The sequence below is a fragment of the Balaenoptera acutorostrata genome, chromosome X (genome assembly GCF_949987535.1).
Source record: "Balaenoptera acutorostrata chromosome X, mBalAcu1.1, whole genome shotgun sequence".
NCBI lineage: Eukaryota > Metazoa > Chordata > Mammalia > Artiodactyla > Balaenopteridae > Balaenoptera > Balaenoptera acutorostrata.
In genome coordinates this window covers 48,004,190-48,028,225 of record NC_080085.1, presented here as the reverse complement: position 1 = coordinate 48,028,225, position 24,036 = coordinate 48,004,190, and the positions used below count along the sequence as shown (strand labels likewise).

The 24,036-nt window shown below is 52.1% G+C and overlaps 1 protein-coding gene across 1 annotated transcript in view; it reads right to left on the bottom strand.

Moving 5' to 3' along the window:
* FGD1 (FYVE, RhoGEF and PH domain containing 1) overlaps positions 1-18,572 on the bottom strand; it is a 35,592-nt gene extending 17,020 nt beyond the window's left edge. The window contains exons 1-4 of the mRNA XM_057538298.1: positions 18,263-18,572; positions 2,060-2,233; positions 1,578-1,755; positions 1,014-1,452 (exon numbers count right to left, since the gene is read on the bottom strand). Of these exons, the coding sequence (XP_057394281.1) occupies positions 1,014-1,452; positions 1,578-1,755; positions 2,060-2,233; positions 18,263-18,569 (1,098 nt within the window). The 5' untranslated portion in view covers positions 18,570-18,572. The remainder of the gene's footprint in view (positions 1-1,013; positions 1,453-1,577; positions 1,756-2,059; positions 2,234-18,262) is intronic.
* Between the last annotated feature and the right edge of the window lie 5,464 nt (positions 18,573-24,036).

Genomic DNA, 24,036 nt, shown 5'->3' with positions numbered 1-24,036 from the left:
AGTGGTTAAGGTGTGGGCTGGAAAGTCAGACTTCCTGGGTTCAAATCCTAGCTCTGACATTTACTAGCCTGCGTAAGTTGTATAAATGCTCTGTATTTAAGTCTCTTCATCTACATATACAGATAATAATAGGACCTAAGTCCATTTGTAATTGAGACAACAAAATGATTTAATATATATAAGACATATTAGACTACAGATTAAGTAGACTATAAATGTTATTCATTCACCCACTCAGTTCACTGTCAGCAAAGGCTTGCTGAGTACCTGGGGTGTAAGGAAAACCCAAAAGTATAAAAATGTATAAAACTCATTGCCTGTTGGCCCACTTGCCTGTTCACTGGACACATATTTGCTGAGTCCCAGACCTCGGCCCCCACATTTGAGCCGGGTTCTGGCGGAGCAGGTATTCTGGCTGCGACCTAATTAAGTGCAAGGATGCCTTTGGAAGCAGAGTTAGGCTGCTGGGGCACAGAAAGGGATTCCTGCTGCCGAGAGCCTTTGTCCCACAGCCTCAGGTTCCTAGGGGGCTCTAAGCTCTTGTGGCCCTCCGGAGGCCAGCTGTCTGGAATTCTCTCTGGATGTGAGACTTTCCATTTTACAAATAAGGAAACTGAGGCTGTGGTGGGGCAGCAGAGACTTGCCCAATGTCACATAGCTACTGAATCTGGGGATTTTCCAGTTGGAACAGGACTTTAAAGATCCCCAACCATGATGCCCATCTTCAAGATGGAAAAACTGAGGTCCAGCTAGTGGTTCTTGGATGAGGGTAGAACAATTTTCCTAGTGGGCATTTGGAATTGTGCATGGTCATTTTGTATTTACAGTGATGGGGGGACAGCGTACAGGTCTGCTACTGATATTTAGTACCAGGAGACCAGGGAAGCCAAACATTCCAAGTGGAAACAATGCCCTGTTTCAAGAAATACTGAGCTGGGGGAAGAATCAAGTGTAAAAGCCAGGCTCCTGATTTCTCCACACAGTCCTGCCTCTCGGTGAACATGGGTCAGTACCTCCACAGACTCTTGTCTCTCCATCGGGGGCACTGGGATTTCTCTGTCCTTCTCATCCTCCTCCTCGTCATCCTCCTCCTCCAGGTCACTATCAACCTCCTGGGAGCTGGGTCGGTGGGGGTCGGCCAAAGCAACAGGGACACTGGCCAGGGCAGGGAGCCCGGGGCAGAGGCTGTGGCTGGGGGGCCCATCATCACTGATGAAGCAGGTCTCCTCGCTGTTGGATGGTGAGCTGATGCTGTCAATACCGCTGTCCCGATTGGGCACCTTCTCACCGTCCCGGGGCCCGGGAGCCAGCAGGAACAGGCAGCGGGAGGCCTCACCCTCGGGGAGCTGGGGCACTGGTGGCTGCAGGGGTGGCTGTGGCAACATGGCTGGCTCTGCGGGACCTGGGCTGGGGCCAGGGGCTGGCCTATCCGAGGCGACAATCACAGGCTCTCTGAGGTGGGTGGTGGACACACATGAAGACAGGGTATGAGCTTGACTGAGAGGCCTGTCTTACAACTGTCCTTTCTATCCCAGGCCCACCCTACCCCCACAGGGTCCCCCGGGGACCAGACTCACCTTTCAAATTTCTCAATCAATGAGGATACTGCTGCAGAACTGAGGCTGGCCTCTGCCCTGGAGGCCAGGCCCTTGGCTACTCGGGGGTCTGCAGGCAGTGGGCGTGATGGCGGGGGTGGGATGGGCTCAGGTGGTGGGGGCATCCGGGGCATCTGCAGGTAGCTGGGCTTTGGGGGGACTAGAGAGATGGATGGGAAAAAGAGGGGAGATCCCAATGGGCTGAGTTTGGAGTTGGCTGTCATAGCCAGACCACAGGCCCCTCCACAAACCCCCAGTCTGTACCTTTGCCTGAGATAGGCACAGAGCAGGCCTGAGGTGAGATGCCAGTATGCACATGTTAGCCCCAGGTCACAGCCCTTTGCCCCTAGACCACAGTGCTTCCTGTCCTTCTAACAAGCCCTCTCCTCTCCCACTGGCCAACCTTTCCCCTCCTCTGTCCCCTCTCATGGGCCATTCCTCTGCCCCTCTCTGGACCCACTTACCCTGTGGCTTTGGGCCCGGTGCCCGCTTCAGTGGTGAAGGACGCTGGCTGGGGGTTTCAGTGGGGGGACCTGGGTCTGAGCGAAGTCGCTGGGGACCTTCTGGATGAGGCTCAAGGCTCTGGCCAGGGTCAAGGGACAAACTTTTAACCAGGATACGGTTTCCCTGGTGCAGCCCTGCAGAAAGGGAGAAACTGGGTGTGAAGCAACTGATTACCCCAAAGGAGACTGGGAAGTTGTATGTCTTAGCAGGTACCTGTGGTATCGGGTTTTCCTGAGCCCCTTTCCTGGCCACACTGCCTTTCTGGGAAGCCTTCACCCCAGCCGTCAGACGGGGAGCCAGGCCCAGGGTTGTGGCTGGCTGTTTTCAGTAACAGACAAGAGTTCTTTGTGATTAGTACATTGATTTCTTGTATGTCAGCAGGCATTATTATTAGGCAGTTTAACCAGGCTGGGGGTGAGCACGAGCAGCCTATGGTTTGTGTACATGCTTGCACTCTTGTTTATTTAGCCACAGTGAGATGCTGAGCCTAAACCATTCTTCACCTTTTTTCTTAAGGTCCTGAGGATATCTGGACTTCCTTTTCTACGGTTCTATATAGCTGAAAATGATGAAATTATATTTCATGAACAAAAGTTTTGCTTCTTAAAATGCCAGCTTCTCACTAATCTGTACTATCCTCTATTTCCACACCTACACACACAAACACACAGCCAGCAGCCAGAGTTCAGGTCACAGGAACAGCTTTAAACAGGCAAAAAAATTCAGAAAAGGGAGGCCTTTTTGCACTGTCCCTCTTCTTTCACTGTGGGCTCCCTACCTACCTTTGTCTTTGGGCCTGGGGGAGATGATGGTCACACTGGGGAGAGAAGATTCAGTCTGGGAGGTATGAGGGACACCCCCCCACCAAGGGATGGCATGTCCTAAGGGAAGGAGTGTGGCCTGGATGGGCAGGGAGCTGTGGTGGGTCTCAGATGATAGAGAAGAAGGGGAGGGGGAAGAGTAGAGTAGAGAGGGCAAGCCCTGGATGGCAGTCTGAGGAGCTAGGTGACCATCCTGTGGGCAGAAGGGAGCCATGAAAAGCTGTTGTAGGGAAGGATGCAGGCAAACAGGTGTGAGGACGAGAGGGTGAGTGGCAGCCAAGAGCCCCCAGAGCTCCCAGCCACATATGGTGCCAGTTTTGCTGTGCCACAGACTCTCACGTGGCCTCTCACAGCCACAGAGAGTCTGTTAATCTGTGTCACACAGTCTCATACATGACCAGTCACAAGTGGGCCCACTCAGTCACAGAGACACATGGGGTTATTTACACTGTTTCACTTAACTTTGGGGCCGCACAAATTCAAACATCCAATCACGTGCCACCACGCTTCTGAAAGCCTGGTCACACATAGTCACAAAGACCCACAGTCACAACTTCACATGTTATCACACAGCCTCACGGTATCACATGCACCGGCAAACGTGGCCATGCACAGTCACAAAGATGCAAGTCACACGGTGGCAAATATACAATTTCACACACAGCCCCATACAACAATCACCCAACCACTTACCATCATATACCCACTTATATACTCTTCAAATATGGTTCCACTGAGTCACAAAGATATACAGTGCCATTTATGCTGTACCTCACAACTGCAGGGCCACAGGGTGTCATACACACCAGGATATGGTGTTGCAGGTTCACACACCTGCGAACGGTTCACACAGTGACAAGACTATAGCCACACAGGGTCATTATACCATGTCAGACACAACCTTACACAGTGGCAAAACAGCACAAAGTCACATGCCACCATGTACCCAGAAACACAGACACACAATCACAGACACATGGCATAATTTACTATGTCATACTCATGAAACAAACATGTCCATGGAGTTCCTGGGTCTTAGGGGCTCAGGTATACACACCCACATGACACTTGCCTCCTGGTCTAAATAGTCATGGTTTCACACGCGGCCTCTGTTGCAAAAACATACAGCTACAACACAAAGATACCCTACCGGGTCACAGGCAGAAAGAGCAGCAGGGAATTTTAGCTCTCCCAGTCCAGGAGGGAAGGGAGCAGCCCAACCCACAGGGTTCCAGCAGCTTCCCAGGGTCTCTGACTCCATCCAGGCCACAATCCAGTCGCAAAGGCCCCAGGGGCCTCAGGCCATGGTCCCCTCCCAGCCCTGAAGGAACAAGGTGCCCCAGGCCACAGGCTGAGGCCCCCACCCCCACTCTGTACCTGGCTTTGGGTGCAGTTTCCTTACTTCCTTTCCCACTTGAGCAGGCAGGGCCCTGGCTGGGAGGGAGAAGGTGCTCCTCTCAGCTCAGCTGGGCTGCTTACCCTGCCCTGCTCAGCACATCCTGGCCTGCTCCTGCCCTGCCCTCCCCCTGGGCGTGGGGTTGAGGGGGATGAATCACCTGGAGGGCGGCACATGCAGAGACATAGTTCGAGAGACAATACGGCTAGAGAAAGTGAGAGACACAGAGGGCAGCTGAAAGGACCAGAGATCCAGAGAGCAAAGCGAGGCACCCCACCATGCAGAGACCCCTCTCAGGGTTACACACATAGGTGCCAGGGTCCCAGGTGCCCCTTGTCTGCCTCCTTGGGTCTGGAGGCGCCCACCTGGCCCTGTCTCCACACCTCAAAGCAGGCAGGCCTCCCTGGGCAAGCCCTCCCACCCAGTCGGTACAGGGCAGTGGGGCCCCTAGTTGGGGCCTCTCCCTCTCTCCACTGCTTGTCCCAGGGATAGGGTGACCATGCCACCCTCTGTGGCCTTGCTCTGGCCCACTCTCTGCTCCCTCCTCACCCACCTCACCTGGGAGTGCACAGATGGGCCTGCCCCTCCTTTCTCTCTGCCTCCTTGCAGGCAGCCATGCAGAACGGGATTCAAATATTCGGGGACACCCTGGATTCCCAGTTGAGAGGGGCAGGGACTGTCAGCCCAGTTTCTAATGAAGAGATGAAGGCAGCGAGAGGGGCAGTGACTTGCCCGAGGTCACACAGCAAGTCAGTGACAGACTTGTAGCAGACTGATCTGAGACTGGACTTCTTAACCCTGCTCTCCAAGAGGAAGCTCAGAAAGAGGGGAATCTAGAGGGGCAGAGGTGCGTGTCAGTGCTTCCGAAAGTCATGAGCTAGTGCGGCTAGTAAGAGCAACACCCCCAAGCCTGCCCACAGATTATGACAACAGGGCTTCAGTTCAGGAGCCTAGGCCTGGCCAAGAACCAGGCAGGGCTCCACTGAGGGAAGAAGATTCAAGATCCATCTCTCTCCTATTGCAGTGCTCCCCCTCCCTGTCCCTCTGCCTACATTTCCCTGTTTCCTCCTACGTTTCCCCTTAGTGGCCCCCTTGGCCCCAGGTCTTGCTCCCTTCGGGTGGCTAGATGGACCTCCAGCTCAGGTCATGCCACTTATCTGTGCAAGAACGTTCCATGATTCCCCATTGCCCATCGGGAAAATAGAAGCTTCCCAGCTAGTTCTCTATGGCCCCTCAAGACCCTGCTGAACTCCCTGGCTTCCCTCAGCTTAGTTTAGTCGCCCCAATACTTCTGAGCTCTGCTCTGAGCCTGGTAGATTCTGTGCTGGGGGAGTTGAAAATCCTATCTCTGCCCTCAGGGAGCTCCGAAGGGAGGTCCTTCCCCTCCCCTAGATATCACAGCCCTTCCCACTTCCCCATTCCATCCCCACCCCCCCTTAAGTCCTGCATTGATTTTCTCCAGTCCATTTTTTTTACATTTAATTTAATTTTTTTGGCCAAGCTGCTCCGCATGTGGGATCTTAGTTCCCCGACCAGGGATGGAACCTGCGCCCCCGGCAGTGGAAGTGTGGAGTCTTAACCACTGGACCACCAGGGAAGTCCTCCAGCCCATTTTTTATGGTTGATAATCCACAACATTCTCTCTTACACATGCACGCACATCCACACTCACACCCACACACCTGACAAGGTCTTCCACCAGCACTGCCCCCTTGACCACTGGCATTAGAACAGAGGCCACAAAGGGCATCCCCCTCCCCCACCACGAAAGTCACACCACCAAATGCTTCCAATGCAGGGGGCATGGGTTTGATCCCTGGTCTGGTGGGGGGGGGTAGAGAAAACCGCAAAGACCTGGTGAGAACCACAAAGCTGCTCACACGTCCACATGCAACACGCTTGGCACAGGGTGTGCACACACAGCCATACTCAGGCGTCTCTTGTCACTGATGGGAAACACGCCCTGGGCACCCCAGGATGCCTGGGTGTGGCCCTGGCTCTGCTGTGGGTGTGGGGTGCGCCCTCCGACAGGCCCCTCAGCAGGCCGAAGGGCAATCTTGATCCTGACCCTGAGGGAGCTCCCAATCTCAAAGACAAGAAACTCTCATTCAGGAAAAGCTAAGTGCGGCTCAGGAAGTGCAAGGGGGTCAGCCTGTCGGGACTGGGGAAGCTCAGGGGAGGGAGAGGCCAGGGACAGGATGGCCAGATAAAATACAGGATGCTCAGTTATGTTTGACTTTCAGATAAGCAATGAATAATTTCTTAGTATAAGCATGCCTCATGCATACTAAAAATGTATTATGCTATACTAAAATTTTTTTGTTGTACATCTGAAATTCAAATCTAACTGTACTTTTTTGGGGGTGAACTCCAGAAGCCCTAGTCAAGAAGGGATTCTAGTGAATGAGGTGGAGCCAGGCCTCCGAGGTGGCACCAGGCAAGCTGTGGGCTCTACCCAATTTCCCTGCAATGGGCACCTGCATGCTTATGACAGTGACATTATCTCAGGGATCACCTTGAATCTGGTCTTATTTATTAAAAAAACAAAGTCAATAATTAAAAATCTGTGGTACTTGACCATTCCAAAGAAGGGTGGCATGATCACACTCGATGACCAGACTGCATGGGTTAAGGTGTTGTGAAGACTTCACTAGGAACATCTGGCTCAGGAGTAACACAGACCTCAGTTAAATCCCAACACCCTCACTTACTAGCTGTGTGGCCCTGGGCAAGCCTCTCCATCTATCCGAGCCTCAGTTTCCTTGTGTGGAAAATAGGATAATAATCACAGCTCCCTGGTTTTGAGGAGTCCATGACACAAAGAAGGGAAAGAGCATAGTGCTCCCCCACCCGCAGAGCAATGTGGCTTGAACTTGAAAGCCAACAGAACCGCACATCCACAAAGACACAAAACTACGCACACAGATACATAAACCCACAGGCCACAGGCTGCAACCCAACACAAAGCTATCAACACACTGAGAAACGTGTGCAAACCCAGCCAGAGATGGACACAGAATCCAGCACCACTCTCCTTGGCAGCTTCTCAGATCAGGGCGGGATTCCTACTAGAGGCGGAATGGCAGAGAAAAGACAATGGTACCCCATCCCCCATTCAAATTCAGTTCAAATATAGAAAGCAAACAAAACCATAAAATAAGTGTCAAGAAGTATAACAGAGTTTGGAATTTTCCCATGACAACTTACTGTTAGTGAAATAGCAAACTCATTCCAAAAATTGTTTCTGGTAGCTTCATGCCCCTGCTTGGCAGGTGCCCTGAGCATGTGCTTCTGGGCTTACTGGCAGAGTAGGTCTACCGTCTAGCTGAGTTTGAGGACAATGACTTTACCACTGGAACTGGACCCTTACCTCTTTCTGAGAATTTCAGCTCCCAGCTCTCCCCCTCCCTGGCCAGCAGCAACCCCTCTCCCTTCTCCCAGCTTTAGCCTTGGCTTAATCTCAAGACAGCTAATAGGACCCCAGACTGGACCTCAGCCATTAACTCCCTGGTGACGTGGGGAATCGCTTCACAACTCTGGACCCCGATTTCCCCATCTGCAAAATGGGGAGCATATGTGTGTGCTTCTCATTGTGAGGAACTGGTGACATGCTATTGTGGGCAGAAGCCAGCCCTAGCACTCAGGCCTGCTGACCCCCAGTGCATGGTTCTCCCAGCAGCCCTCAGCCTCCAGGCTGAGAGGTAGGCCCCTGGGACAGTTGAATTCCTGGGGGTGGGGTGGGGTGGGGAAAGGGAGCAGAGGGAGTGGAGAAGAAAGAACAGCAAATAAGAAAGTGTCCTTTGGGCAGCCAGCTCTGTGGGGGGGGGGCGGGGGGGGAGGGGAGTCCCTTAGCTTGAGAAAAAAGCAGAGGATAAAGGTGGAGTAGCTGCCCCACCTCTTCCCACCTGCCCCTTGAATGTGAGGTCCAGCCCAGCTGCCCTGCTCCACCTTTGCAGCCAAACTTGCTTGGCCTGGCAGATGTTCTTTCTGAAAATTTAAACACAAATCTTTGTCAAGTATGAGAAGTGCAGGGGGAGCTGTCTATAGGAACCCTGTGGCTAGCCCGAAGATCCCTTCCTTGAAGTGGACTGGTCTTGTGAACATAAGGACTCTGAAGAAAAATGGAGGCACCTTTTGCAGAGTGAAGGCATTTTTGGAAAGTGGGAGCCATTCTGGCAAGTAAGGAGCTTCCTAGAGTGTTCCCTCTTGAAAACTGGAGAAACTTTCTGTAAAATGAAGGTCTTTTTGTTAAAAAGAAGGCTCCTTCTGCGAAGGGAAGAAGTTTCTGCAATATGGAGGCGCTTTCTTCAAAGTGGAGGGACATTCTGTAAAGTGAGGAGAGTTCTATAAAGACCCTTTTGTAAAATGGATGATGTCTGTAAATGAAGGACTCTTTGACAAAATACAAGACTGTTCTGTAAAACGGAGGAACTCTTTTGTAAAATGAGGCTCCTCTGTAAAGTGAAGAACGTTTTTGTGAAGTGTGGACCCTTGTGTAAAGTGAGGACCTTTTTGTAAAATGGGACAATATAATGCAATAGGGGATGGTGAAGACGGGGGTAAACTGGAGAGCACATGCCTCACTTAAAGTAGGGATGGCAGCTTCTCCCCTCTATCTAATTGTCACCTTGCAGTAATGGGGGCCCTGCATTTTCAGGTCTTCCAATATTTCAAGAGAATCAGAAATCCAGGCTTTTATGTGAAATCCCCTAATTTTAAAAACAGTGAGTAGGCCAAATGAAACTTGTGAGTCAAATTAAACTTGTGGGCCACCAGTTTGCAATATCTGAGTTAGATGGTCCTTAAGGTCCCTTCCACCTCTGCCATTTACCTCCTGCTCTATCTGACGTGCTCTGGCCCTAGGGCAGCAGCTTTGGAGTCCCTCCTCTACCCCCTGGAAGGGCCCAGTCTCTTCTGGGCCTGAGCACCCTCAGGGAGCTGGCTCATGCAATACTTGTCAGCAGTTCCCTGAACTGGAATCTGCCTTTCGTTCTGTCTGGTCTTCTGCCTTGTGCAGGATGCCTGGTGAAAAAAGCAGGAGACTGCAAGAACTTTTAGAACTCTCTGGAACTCAAGGTGTTCAGTTTTTTGTGGAGGATATAAGGTATGAGGATTCAACTGTTTGTTGAGCTCCTACTCTGCACCAGGCATTTTGTTGATGCTTTCCTGTAGGGCATCCTCCTAACAACCCTGTATGCTATTAGCTCCATTTTACAGATGAGGAAACTGAGGCACAGAGAAACAAAATAACTTGCCTGAGGATACACAGCTAGAAGTGGTTGAACTGAGACTGGATCCCAAGTGTGTCTGTGTCCAGAGTCACAGAGCACATCCTCAGTCAATGTTTGCTGAATTGCGAAATAAATCACATTGGGGGCGGTCGGGGGGGAGGTCAGAGAACTTTCTAAAGGAAATGGTTTTTGAGTTCGCCCATCCAGGTTGTGTTTTTTCAGGTGTAGATAGACTGGACACAGTCCTGCAGGCAAGGGAAGAAAAGTGAGCAAAGGTGTGGATACTAGGGGTGGGGAGGTGAAGAGTGTGTTTGAAGGGCACAGTGACCAGAGTCTTGGGTTTGTAAGAACAGGAGGAAGGGGCAGAAAAAGCCAAAAGACAGGCAGGCACCCTCCTTCTCCACCAACCACTACCACCAAGATACAGACCCATAGGGGCCATGCAGAGGCAGGCACTGGCACAGAAACACACACACACAGAGTCTACATACAGAGACCCACATGCAGAAACATCTGGAAATGCCCCAGGGGCTTAGACAGAGCCAAGGTGTCATAACACAGGAACACATAACATATACAGACCCAAAGACACACATAGACACACATGGATATATAATGACATGCACTCAAACATACACATGGATATACAGAAACAAGAACATTAAGATATACACAAAACAGACCCATGGGGACAAAGACAGCTAGGCAGCCAGGCACATGTGCACGCATGCGCACGTACACACACACACACACACACACACACACACACACACACCACAGCCACATGGGAGCACAGACAGCCCATCTCTCTTCCAGTTGCTTGATTGCTGTGAGGGCCTGGCCACCTCCTCCCAGCATCTCTGGACCTGAGGCCAGAGAAGGCTGGGGGTGGTAGCTCCACCCCCAGGGAGGGGCTGGGGACTTCAGAGGACAGGAAGGGAAGGGAGTGGAGCTGCAGCTGGGAGCACTGGGGGCAGTAATTACCCAGTGCTGGGGCTGCCACGCTGGCTGTGATTTCCCTCCCCTTGAGGACAAAGCCGCTAGGGGATGGCCCCTCTGACCCCTGCTGTGTGTGACCCCAGAGCCCCCAACACCCACCCATCCCCCCCTCCCCACTCCCCTCCCCCCACCGAGGCCTGGTCAAAACTGAGAGTTGGCAACACAGAAAGATCATGACCGAAAAGGACCCAGAGAGACTGGGACAAAAACAAGGAGGAAGAAGACAGGGAAACTACAGAGACCCAGAAAATCGGACAGCTAGAGAAGGAGACAGGAAAAAATGGGCGGGGGCGAGTCAGAAGGGAGACAGAGACAGTGAGGGATGCAGGCCCAAAGAGGCAAAGGGGACAAAAAGAGCAGACCAGGGCCACTTGTTGAACATGGCTACAATGTGCCACGCCGAGTGCTCTGCTCTACCTGTGGCATTTAATCCTAACAACCCTAGGAGGTGGGGATGCTAACCGCATTTTGTAGATGAGAAAACCGAGGCTCAGAGGGGTGAGGTGATTCGCTCAGGATCACATGAAACTAGAAAGTGGCAGAGCTGGGTCTGGGGGGCTCTCACCACTGCCTGCCCCTGACAGGGACATGGGGCCCAAACTGAGATCCCTGAAGGAATTCTCCAGAGACAGAAGCTGTCGGGGAGATCTGGAGACTTGGAGCCCCTAAGAGATGCAGAGTGAAAGAGCCCAGCACCTTCCCTGCCCCCTCCCCTGTGCCCCGGGGTGGGGGAGGGGGCCGCAGCTACACCTGGAACGCATTAGGCTGGGAGGCCCCGCCTGGGGAGCAGGGAAGAAGCTGGAGGGGGGGCAGAGAAGGTGAAGGTGAAGTTGAAGGCAGCGGCGTGGGCGGCGGCGAGGGCCTAGCAGGCCCAGGCAGAAGGGCTTCTATGCCAGCTTCAGCTCCTTGGGGCCAGCGCTGCCAGTCCTGCCTTTCCCGCTTTCTACAGGCGCCTTCCCTCCCTGACTTAACCCCTTCTCTGCACGGGCCACGGGGAGGTGCTGCAGAGGGCTGAAAGCCTCCAGCAATGGGAAGAGGCCTTCAGTTCCCTCTCTGGGCCTCAGCCACACACCTGTGCCCCTCACCCTCCTGTCCTTAGTCTGGGGCCCAGATGAACACAGTTGATGCCTACTGGGCACTGCCCCTTTTTCAGGCTCCTCAGACTCAGTGCATCTTAAAACCCAGCTCTATCCCAGCCCCTAGTGGCTCTTCCTCCTGTTTCCCCACCCCAGGAATGGCACCTCCAGCCACCCAGTTCCCTAAGCCAGAGGCTGGGCTTTCTCCACGACTCCCCCTGCTCCCTTAACTCACACGTCCAGCCAGACCCCAAGTCCTACAGACTCAACTTCTTAGGAGGGCAGGAATCCATAGACTATTTTTCCCACTCCAGCCTCCTAACTGGTTTCCCTCCCATCCTCAGGGCCCTCTACAAGGTATTCTCCACACCACAACCAGGTTATGAAAACACAATCCCCTTCAATTTCTGTAGCCCGGTGAAGGGCTCCCCTTGCCTCTGGGGTGAACTCCAAACTCCTGAGCACAGGGACAAGTAAGGCCCAGCTTGAAAACACTTCCCCACCCCCACCCCCACCCCCACCCTGCAGCCACAAAGGCCTCTTGTCTGTTCCTCGAAAGTGCTCTCCTCTGCCTGGGGCTTTGGCACATGTCATTCTCGTGGGCCTGAACAGCTTTTCTGCTTCTCCTTACCTCTGGACTATTTATCCTTCAGATCTCAGCTCAAGTGTCCTCTTTTCCCTGCCTGCCCCCTCCTCATCTGTTCCTTCAGCATCTGTGCTTGGAATTACCTGTCATGTATGTCTTCCCTGCTAGAAAGGAGCTCCACGAGGACAGGGACTGAGTCTGCCTTTTGTTGCCCACCCAGCAATTCACACAGGGCCAAGCACAAAGTAGGTACTCAATAAACATTTGTTAAAGGAAGAAATGTCCTCCTTCCTCCCCTCTTTCACTCTCCCTTATCTGCTCACCAAGTACTTATGGATGCCCTACTATACGCCAGACAAATGCGATGAACAGGTCCTTGATGTTACACATGGGGAAACGAAGGCCTTGAGGTGGGAAGGGAAGCCTGAGGGCACAGTGAACCAAGGGAAGAGTCAGGAGTGCAGAGGTGCCTTCTGCTATTGCCCTCATCCTTGTCTCCAGCCCTCTGTGTTTTGAGGTACCTTTTGGAGGTGTGATGCCTTCCAGGTCCAAGGAACTGGGTACTGGAGCCTGGAGAGGCTGGACTCACTGCTCCAAGGATGTCTGCTTTCTCCAGATGAGGGCACTTAACACTTCCGGGCTGGGCAACGGCAGAGTGCACTTCCTGTCCTCATTCCAGACAGGTCCTAGCCCCACCCAGCCAGCGTCTGGCCAGCTCCACATCTGCCTAAGGCATTTAGCTAACTGGTCCCCAGAATGCCATGGTTGGCATCTGTCTGGGGCACTGGTAGCTGCCGCTCACCCTTGAAGGAGCAAGTAGCCCCAGCCAGGCTGTCCCCTAGGGGCAGAGGCACGTGAAAGGGCCGAGGAATGGGGGTGCCAACCATCTGCAACTGGAAACTTCAATTCTTTTAGTCCTGTCTGGAGAAGTCCTTTTTGCAGCTACCCAGTCTTTACACTTCGTTGTGTTTGTTTGGGAGGCCCCAGCTGACTAGAAACCAAATCTGGGTCTTTTCCCAGACACTCCCCTGGAATTTCAAACTGCTGCTCTCCAAAAATCACCAGCAGAGCCCACCACCCCCTCCTGTCATGAGTCCCCTCTTCTCCTTTCCGTGAGCAACCTCCCTCTATGGCCTCTCAGGATGCCCTCAACAGGGAAAACACGGAGGGAGCCACAGGAATTTACTTCACCAATGTTTGATTTGCTTTTCAGGAGTACTCCCTCCGTTCTTCGCAGCAGCCACTACCCTGGGTATATGTGAAATGGGTCTCAGCTTTATGCAAATATACTTTAAAAACTGCTCCTCCCCCTACCCCACCCCCAAATGACATTTCTAAGGCAAAGTTTGGGTGACTCTGCTGACCTCACTATCTATGTCTTCAAGGATGGGACTGGGGCTTCCCTGTTGGTGCAGTGGTTAAGAATCCACCTGCCAATGCAGGGGACACGGGTTCGAGCCCTGGTCCAGGAAGATCCCACATGCCGCAGAGCAACTGAGCCCGTGAGCCACAACTACTGAGCCTGCGCTCTAGAGCCTGCGAGCCACAACTACTGAGCTGGCGAGCCACAACTACTGAAGCCCATGCACCCTAGAGCCCGTGCTCTGCAACCAGAGAAGCCAGAGCAACGAGAAGCCCGCGCACCACAATGAAGAGTAGCCCCCGCTCGCCACCCGGATGTCCCCCCAGGCCTCTCAAATGCAACAGGTTTCAAATGTACATCAGTATCTCCCCCCAAACCTGCTCCTTCTCTTGCAAGTAGGTGGCCCCACCAGCATCCACCAGGTCACCGTAGTTGGTTTCAGAAAACAACCCAGACTCATCCTGGACTTTTCCTTCTTCCTCGGCCTCTACGTCCAAGCCACCACCAAGATCTGTCCATGTTAGCACCAAAATATCTCTCAGATCTTACCTTCCTCACCTGCCATCACTCTAACCCAAGCTACTATCACCTCTTGCTGGGATGACTGCGACCCCTACCTGCCGGTCTCTGACCCCACTCTTGTGCCCCTACCATCCACTCTCCACATACAGCCGTGGGGATTTCTCAAACACCCATATCTGAGCACATCATTCCCCTTCAAAGGTTCCCTTTTGCCCTCAGGATAAAGTCCCTTCGCCAGCCTTATCTCTCTACTTCTCCCCATACCAGCCCCTGTCCGAGGATGCCTCATGTCTCAGTGCCTTTGCTCCCACTGAACTTCCTACCTGAATTGCTCTCTATGTTCCTCCTAGCTCTGCAAACCTTGCTGGCACCCCTCTAGAGCCCTTCCTTTGGGCCAGGCCCTGTGCTGGGTGCTGCTGATGCCAGCGTTTCCTCTGCCTAGAGTCCCAAAACTGTAACTGCCTTCCAGCTTAAACTGCCAAATGGCAGCCATACATAAGAGCTAGGCATAAAGGGTAAACTGAGGCTGCCAGTGTTTGTGCGTATGTGGGTGAGAGGTTGACTCACTCCCTTTAGCTTAGATCCCATGCCTCCCTTCAGGGTTGAGAGTTATGGTGGGAGGCCCACACAAGGCCCTGGGGAGAGGGCCTCAGAGTGGAGGCTGATGTGGTATCCTAATGATGCTGACTCACTGTAGGACCCCAGCTAAACTCCCTCTCAGAGTCTCCACTGTCCCAGCTCAAGGATGGTTCCCACTATAGGCTATACATCAGAATCACCTGAGGAGCTTTCAAAATAGATTCCCGGGTTGCAACCCTAAGATCCTGGAGCTTTGAGGTAGAGTCTGGGAATCACATTTATTTTTTCAAAGTCAACAAGGGGGATTCTGATGTTCATCCAGTTTAGGAAGCCCAGGACCAGACGGTGACTAGGGGCCTTTCCAGCTCCAATTCTTACTCTTAGAGTGTCAGATGATGGCCCAGGCTCCAAATCAGGAGCCAGCCCCTCATGCTGCCCCCCTCAACAGGCTGAGTCCTTCCACTACCCACGAAAAGGCTTTAACACCAGGTGCAACTCCTTTGACTGAGCTAGGGTCAAGTCCCAAGCTATCCCCCAATCAGCATCTGGAAAGATATTCCCAAAGCTGAGGAAGAGGGCAGGGCTCCCCCCAAATCTCTATGAGCAAACCTACACCTGGGAACTCCTTTCTGACTCTCTCAAAGCCCTCTCTGGTATCTCAGAGAAGTTTAGTTATCTCAGTAACCCAATAAGGCCTTAGGTTTTATCAAACTGGGAAATGGGCATAAAAACAATCAACCAACCCCCCACTAGGAATCAGGGTAACTAAAAGAGAAAGCACTTTGAAGCAATTCAAAGCTTTCACATGGATAAGATATATTATTTTAAAAACCATCCCGCCCACCAGGATGGGCCACTGCCCCTAAGGATGGTGATTCTATAAAGGCCTCAGCAGTCTGTGGGAGGAAGCGGGGAGGCACACGGAAATCTTAACATGTGGACGAAAATGTTTCAACCCTTTAATTGACGCTCTCCCTCTATCTCTCTCTCTCTCACTCACACACACACACACACACACACACACACACCCTACAACTACCAACCCTGCCCTCTTTGGGCCAATTATAGGCAAGTCCTGTGGAGAGAGAAGCAAGTCACTTGTGCCTACCCCTGGGCTGGAAGGGCAGTGGGGGAGGCGGGATCTCACGCCCCATGCTGCTGTGAATCACATGGCCCAGCGCTTGTCTTGCCAGGGCCTGAGTAATTCCTCCGCCTCTTCTTCAGAAGGTTTTTCTCTTATTTTTTTTTAAATTTTATTTCATTCTGCAGGCTTTGCAACCAGTATCTCATAGACTTCTCATGGCATTCTCTAGATGAGGAAATTGAGGCTCAGAGAAGGGAAGTCACTCACCCGGGGTTCCACAGTGAGTCAGTTAAGAATGGTTGGATGGGAGGCCAGGTCCTTCCCTGACACCCTTCTTATTCCCACTCCTCAACTTGAAGTGAAAGAAAGAAAAAGACACCCATCAATTAGAGAGGCAGGGACTTCATTGGGAAAAAGGATCGTAGGAACTTTGTGCTGCTTTTTGGGGGGAGGAGGGGAGTGGTTCAGGATGGGTATTTTGATTGTAATTTGGAAGGACTGATGGGGTGGGAAGAATCACTGCTGTGTATTGATCAGAGGCCAGAGACCAGAAGCCTAGATGCTGCCCAGCTACTGACTCCCATACCAAGAGTATCTGGAGGGCAGGAGCTCAGTTGTCCTTCTCTTAGACAATGGTTACTGAGGGCCTACTATGTGGTCCCTTTGTATCTGTTCAGGCATTTGTTCAAGGATTTATTGAGCACCTACTGTGTGCTAGGCACTATGCTAGTTGCTGGGGATACAACGGTGAACAAAACAGATATAATCCCCTTGCCCTCAAGGAGCTCACATTCTAGTTGAGGGAGACAGGCAATAAATAAGTAGACACATAGAATAAGATAACTGCATATGTACTAAGTGCAAAGATGGAAGTGCACTGGCAATTTCGATGGAGACCCACAAGGGCCCCTACCTAAAGTGATCAGGGAAGGTCTCTCAGAGGAGGTGACATCTGAGCTGAGACCTGAAAGATAAGAAACAAGCCAGGTAGAGAGCAGGGGGAAGAGCTGCCAGGCAGAGGGAAAAGCAGATGCAAAAGCCCTGAGGTGGGAGTGCTTGTGGCATGTTTTGGGATCTGAAAGAAGGTGCTGCAGTAAAGTGGGTGAGTAACCTTCTCCACACAGTGTCTGTCAAGGGGAGTTTGGAAAGTCAGCAGGAGCAACATGCAGGGCAGGGTGTTAAAGGCCTGTTGTCAGCTGGTTATCTCCAGCCCACACCGAGGGAGCCCCTGAGAACTCCCAGAGGTTCCACAACTAGCCCAAGGTCACAAGAGCAGCAAGGGGCACATGTTACCCATACTTTTATGCTTTACTAATGCTACCTGGTGCTGGGCCACAGTCCCCCCAAACCTGAGAAGCCTGGGATGTGGACCCTGGGAGGTCCCAGAGGCTCAACAGCTACTTCAAGTGTTGCCCAGTGGAAGATACTGCTCTTCCTCCATGGCTCCTGGGCTCAGGTCCACATGGGATGTCCCCAGACGGGGGAGGCCCTGCTGGACTCCTCAGGCACTCAGTTCTGTGCAGTGCAAAGGTCTCTCCAGGCAGTGGTCTGTGGCCCCAGCCTGACCTAGAGCTGCTCCACCTCTGCAAATCCAAGTTCAAGCATCCTGACTTCGCCTCACAAACAACCTTATAGCCCTGCACCTCTGCAGCTCTGCTACAACTGGCTTCTGCCTCCCCCCATCACCACCTTTCTGCTGTCTCCCTACCTACCAGCCCCTCCAGCCCTTCCCTCCAACTTGACCCCCAAGGCCCACCTCTTCCACCTTTCTCTCTCATCAGCACCTTCTACTCCCTCCTTCCCTTGTCCTCCTGCCACATACACCTGGCAAAACCCCAACCTTGGATCAATCCACCATCCCTCTTTTTTTTTTTCCACTCATACTCTAGAGCTGCTGAACAGTACAGGAGAAAATCACATAAGCAGAAGGCTTGGCTTTACTTTCATGGTCTCCAGCCTCAGTTTGGGAAGCAGAAAGATCATAGACTTTGGACTCAAATAGATCTGGTTTGGAATCCTGTCTCTATACTAGCTGTGTGACCTTGGGCAACTTACTTAATTTCTTTGAGCCTCAGTTTCCTCCCCTACAAAGTGGGGCTAATGATACTTACTTCACAGGAGGCTCCTGAAGATGAAATGAAAACCCATGTAAAGCACCCAGTGCCTGGCACAATGTAGGCGCTTGGCAAATGGGAGACTCCTTTTCTCCCATTCCCCCAAACAAACCCCCCTTACTGCCTTGCAATCCAGCCCCTTTTTCTTAGAGTGCTCCCTCTCCCATTAGCCTCAGCAGATGGAAGAGAAGAGGGTCGGAAGGGTTGAGGGGGGGGACAGGGGTTGAAAGAATTAGACGAAGGCCGAGGAGCGAGGGAAGGGGTTGCGGGTTGAGAAGAGACGAAGGGCTGGGGTGAGCGGGCCGGCCCAGAGGTGGGGCTTAAAGGGCCCGAGAACAAGAACCCGCTCCCAGGCCCATGGCTCGGGCTCCCATGCTTTCTCGGTCACTCACCAGGCCGGGGTTGCGAGCCCTCCAGGTGGTAGGAGAAGCGCAGGGCCCGGTGGTGCTGTGGACTGGGGCCGCAGGGCAAGACCCGGGGGCCTGGAGCGACGCCCAGACTGGCGTCCGAGGGTCCGGCAAACTGGGGATCCAAGAGGCTTCCGAGAGCCGAGCCTGATCCCCTGGGCACCGGCAGTCCAGGCTCCGAGGCTCCAGGGTCCGAGTCGGCATAGGCCGGTGGCGCGGCGCTGGGGGAGTTCGCGGTTGGGTGTTCGGGCTCGGAAGGCCCGGCGCCCCCCGGGGCTCGGTGGCCGTGCATGGTCCGGGCCTGGGCGCGGGGCCCAGGCTCCCCGCTTGGCTCCAGCTCCTGGGGCGTAGGCGCGGGCGGAGGAGGCCCGGCGCCCGGCGGAGCAGCGGCCTCAGGCTCGGGGGGCGGGGCTGCGGGCTCAGCCCCACTGCGGAGACTCGAGCCCCCGGCCCGGGCCCGGGCCAGCAGCCGTGGCAGCGGTGGCAGTACCAGCAGCAGCCGCGGCCACCGCCGCTGCGGTGCCAGGCATCGCCGGCCCGGGCCCCGCGCGGGGAGTGGGCTCGGCGGGGCCGGGGGCCCGCTGGGGAGCGCTGTCTATGCGGCAGCGGCTGGGTGAGGGTCGGGGGGTAGCGCTCGGCGCGGGCTCTCTCGTGAGCGGCGAACCACTTCCGTGGCCCCGGGGCGAGCGGCCGGTCTGTTCCGAGTGCGTGTTCTCTTCTTTCTCCCCAGATGGGAATCGATCTGGGCTCTCCTGGCTGGTCGGAAAAGGTTCTTCCTCCCGCCGCAGCGGAGGCTGGGGGGCGGAGGGGAGGAGAGGAGAGGGAAGGGGAGGGAGGGAGGGAGGAGAGGATGGCGGTGGCGGGGGGCGCGCGTGTACGCCGCGCGCTCGGGCTGGGGGTTTCCCCCTCAGCCAATGCCTCCTGACGATGCTCCAGCGGCGGGGGCAGGGGAACAGCCTGGGCCCGGCTTCGCCGTCCTCCCCAGCCTCGGCCTGGGTCTCCGCGGCGGCGGGCGGGAAGGAGCCCGGGGAAGGGGGGTGGGGAGGCGGGAGCAGTCGCTGAGGCAGCCGCAGCCACAGCGGCGCTGGGACCCAGTTGCCCGGGCCCCGCCCCCTCGCCCGGGATTTGCGCCTGGCCACGCCTCCTCATTTCGGCCGGCCTCAATTCTCGCTGCGACCGCCTTCAAGGCCCTCCTTCTTAAAAATTCCCCCTCAGCCTGTCCTCCCCATCTCCCCCTGGTCCCGCACAGTCAAGTCTACGGGCTCAAACCCCCAAATCTGCCTTTCTGTTCCATCTCAGTTCTGCCTCCCTCTGCTCATCGTTCAATCTCTTTTCCAGCAACCTTTCCACATGTTCCAAAGTTTCCCTAGAGCTTGGCTCATAGGGGACTTGCCTTTGATACTCTTCACGCAGCTCAGACCAGACCTCATGGTTCTTTACTTCGCCACTCTTTGGCCAATAGCCTCAGTTCCCAGGATTGTCGCATCTGCCTGGCAACATTCCAACCTTGAATCAGTCCAACTGTCCGCCTTTTCCATGCCTGTGCCCAGGCAGCTTAACACTGCTGGAGAAAACTATTCAACCTCACAGATTTGTGCCACTATAAACTCATGGTCCCCAGCTTCTACCAGGCCCTTGGTGCTGACCCACAACCCTACTATGCATTCCCGGGCAGCCTTCTCTCTCATGCTCTGCAACAGCCATTTTCTAACCTCCCTTTTCCTCAAACCCCCAACTTCTCCATCTGTCCCCTGACCCTCAGCAGATGACCCCACCTCGTACTTCACAGAGTAAACAGAAGTCATCAAAAAGGAAGTTCTTTCCTTCTTGCCACCAAACCTACAGAATCTGTCCCTTGTTCCTTCCCAACAGCATTTAAACATACTCAGGTCTCTTCCATCTAAAAATTACCAAAAAATCTCCCTCTCCAACCACCTCCCTCTCTTCCCTCTATAAACGTCTCAAGAGTCGCCTACACTTAACTGTCTTAATTTTCCCACTTCCCACTTATCTTTCAACCCACTCCAATCTGCCTCTACTATTTGCCTGATACTGCTCTCTTATCAAGGTCTGCCATGGCCCATGTCACTAAATCCAATAGAATCTATTCAGAGGTTATCTTACCTGACTTCTTGGTAGCATTTGGCACTAGTGACCACTCCCTCCTCCTTAAACCACTTCCATGACACCACACTCTCAGTTTTCTCCTGCTTCCTTGGTAACTCCTTTTTACTTTCCAGACTCCTTGTCCAACTCTTAAATGCTGGTGCTCTTTAGGTTTTGGCCTGAGCTCTCTTCTCTCTCTCTGCTCTTTCCTATGATTATTACATTCATTCTCATGGTTTCAACTATCATTTCTTTGCTGATGACTCCCAAATTGATACAAGTCCAGGTACTTCTCCTGACCTATGCATTCAATGGGTTAATAGACAGATAGCTCTGCCTGAATACCCTGGAGACACCTAAAGCCTCAGCTTCTCTCCAACTCAAGGTATCCTCCTCCCAGCCTTTTTGTCCTTCTTTGTGCCTTACCTTAGCGAATGACCCCAGTCAAGGCAGAAACCTGAGCTATACCCCTCTTCTTTCTCCTCCACTCCCATGCAATCACCAAGTCCCGTCATTTTTTATCTCCTGAATATCTCCCAAATTTATTTACGTAGTCTCTTTTATTTCTGCTGCTACTACCCTAATCTAGGCCAGCACCATTTCTAACCTGAATACTGTCACAACCTCCCTGTTTCAGTCGTATTCCCTGGAATCTAGTCTCTTCACTGTAGGCAGTATGATCTTTTGAAAAGGTAAACCAAAATCATATCACTCTCACGTTTAGAACCCTTCAATGAGTCCCCCACTTGCTCAAAAGGAAAACTACCTTCCTCAACAGGCAAAGTTAAGCTGGGCTCTTCATGATTTGACTGCCACCAGCCTTTCCAGACTCCATGCTTGAGTCAAAGCTGAAATTATTAGACTGTTCCTTAGTCTGTCTAGCTTTGGAGTCTTTGCATATGCTGTTGCATCTGCAAGAAATTCTGTCCACATCTCCCCAGTTCCATTTCATTTGTTCTTCAGATCTCTGCTCATTTGATGAATGCCTTTTGAGCACACACTTTGGGCCAGGCACCATATGAGGCACTACTTATGCAGTGGTGAATAAGACAGACATGAACAAGATCATGGAAAACAAACTCAGCCCTCAGAATTTCAGTCTGGTGCTGGAGAGGACTTGAGGTAAACAAATACATAATTACAACATATAAACACACAAAATTACAAATTGTGATAAGGCTATAAAGAGTTGGAACAGGGTGATAGGAAAGAGAATAACAGGTGGGGGCAATTTAGCCTGAGATTCAGGCAAGGCCAATATTTAAGGTGAGTAAAGGAATGGGAGTTAGCTGATGAAGAGTGGAGGCAAAAGTGTCTCAGGCAGAGGCCACGGCAAGTGAGAAGGCCCTGGGAAGAAAGGGAAAGGGTATACTTAGGTACTGCAGGAAGGCCAGTGTGGCTGGAGCACAGTAAGCTGAGGGCAAGAGGTATGGGATGTGAGGTTGAGGAGGTAGGCAGGCAGAAGCTAGCTTATGTTGGGCTTTATAGGCCATGGTAAGGAGAATAGATCTTATTCTATGAGCAATAAAAAGGTACTGAAGCAGTGGTTTTTTTAAAAATTATTTATTTATTTACTTTTGGCTGCGTTGGGTCCCCCCTGCTGCGCGTGGCCCCTCTGTAGTTGCGGCGAGCGGGGGCCACCCTCCGCCGCGGTGCACGGGCCTCTCATTGCAGTGGCCTCTCCCGTTGAGGAGCACGGGCTCCTCATTGCAGTGGCTTCTCTTGTTGAGGAGCACGGGCTCCAGGTGTACGAGCCCCAGCAGTTATGGCACGCAGGCTCAGTAGTTGTGGCATGCAGGCCCAGCCGCTCCATGGCTTGTGGGATCCTCCCGGACCAGGGCTTGAACCCGTGTCCCCTGCACTGGCAGGCAGATTCCCAACCACTGCGCCACCAGGGAAGCCCTGAAGCAGTGCTTTTAAATGTGGGTCAAACTGCAGAAGGTACTGAAATCAATTTGAGAAAAGAATAGAAAATATCAGAACGTATCATAGGATTATGTAGGAGGGGTAAGCATGTCTCAGTTTGCATCATATATGATCATGATGAAATAGTATCTCTTTTGTAGATACTTCCTATCCCCCAAATGCTGAAATACACTACATTGAAAGGTTTTAAGCTTGGAATTGACATGGTATAGTTAATGTTTAAAGAGATTACTTTGGCTGTTGTGGATTGGATTGGAGGTGGACAAGATTAGGAGTCTACTGCAATCAGAAATGACGGTGAGTGGACTAAGGTGGCAGAGGTGGAGATGAAGAGAGGTGGATTTGAAAGATATTTAGAATTGAAAGGGCTTGGTGTGGTGGCTTTCGGGTGGGAGAGGGAGGAATCAAGGATACCTCCCAGGGACCTGGTGATGTGAGGCCAGGTCATTCATCGAGATGAGGAAGACAGAAAAGAGGAACAGGTTTTCAGGGGAAGATCAAGAGTTCAGTTTTACATGCCCTTGAAATAGCCAAATGAAGAAGTCAAGCAGATAGTGGTATATATTGTACATCTCAGAGAGGTCTGGTTTCAGATATAAATGAGAGTTGGCAGTATAGAAATAGCATTAAAAAACCACGAGAGAAGAAGTCAGTCTGAGACAGAAGAAAGAGAAAGGAAGAGGATCCATGACTGAGCTCTGAGAAATTTCAAGTTTAGAGGTTGGATGAAGGAGTAGGAGGTGGCAAAGAGACTGAAAAGAGGTAAAGAGCTAGGGACATAACTAGCGATGTGTCAGGGATGTTTTAAGAGTGCTGAGAAGTCAACTAAAATGAGGATTGAAAAGGGTCCATTGGATACGGCAATATGGGTGTTGGTAGTGACCTTGATATAAGTAGTTTTGGAGGAGTGGTGGGGTGAAAACCAGAGTGGATGAAGAGTGAATGGATACACCATTGGTAGGAGTGTAAACTGATACAACCACTCTAGAAAATGTTGGCCATTTTCTAGTAAAGCTGAACTATGCACATACTCTAGGTCCAGCAATTTTAGGTGTCTATCCCAAAGCGGTAGTTCCCACAATGTGGTCTGGGGATCCTGAGGGCAGGGATGGGGGTTGGGGGAGCCAAAACCATAATACTAGAAAGATGTTATTTGCTTCTTTTACTCTCATTCTCTCAAGTATGTAGAGTGGAGTTTTCCAGAGGCTACATGACATGTAATATCACAACAGATTAAATGCAGAAGCAGATATGAGAATCCAGCTGTCTTCTATTAAGCCATACAGTAAAGAGATTTGCAAAAATGTAAAACAATGCCACTCTTCTCACTATATTTTGTTTTGGAAAATATAGTTTTTTTCATAAAAATGTTACTTTTGTTAAATGTAACTAGCTTATTATTTTAAAATTAATATATTTAAGCTTTCTCAGTTTTAATTTCTAATACAGCAAGTATCAGTTGGTATAACCCACATACGCCAAAGCTTTTTAGGGTCTGCAGTGATTTTTAAGAATGTAAAGGAAGTCCTGAGACCAGAAAGTTTGAGAATCGCTCCCCTAGAGAAATCCTCATGTGTGTACTGGGAGACACTACAAGAGTGTTCACCAAAGCCTGTTTGAAACAGCAAGAAACAGAAACAAGAAAATAAGATGAATAAATTGAGACATATTTATACAATGGAATATTATAATTAAATAAATGAATGAACTCCAGCTACATGTATCAA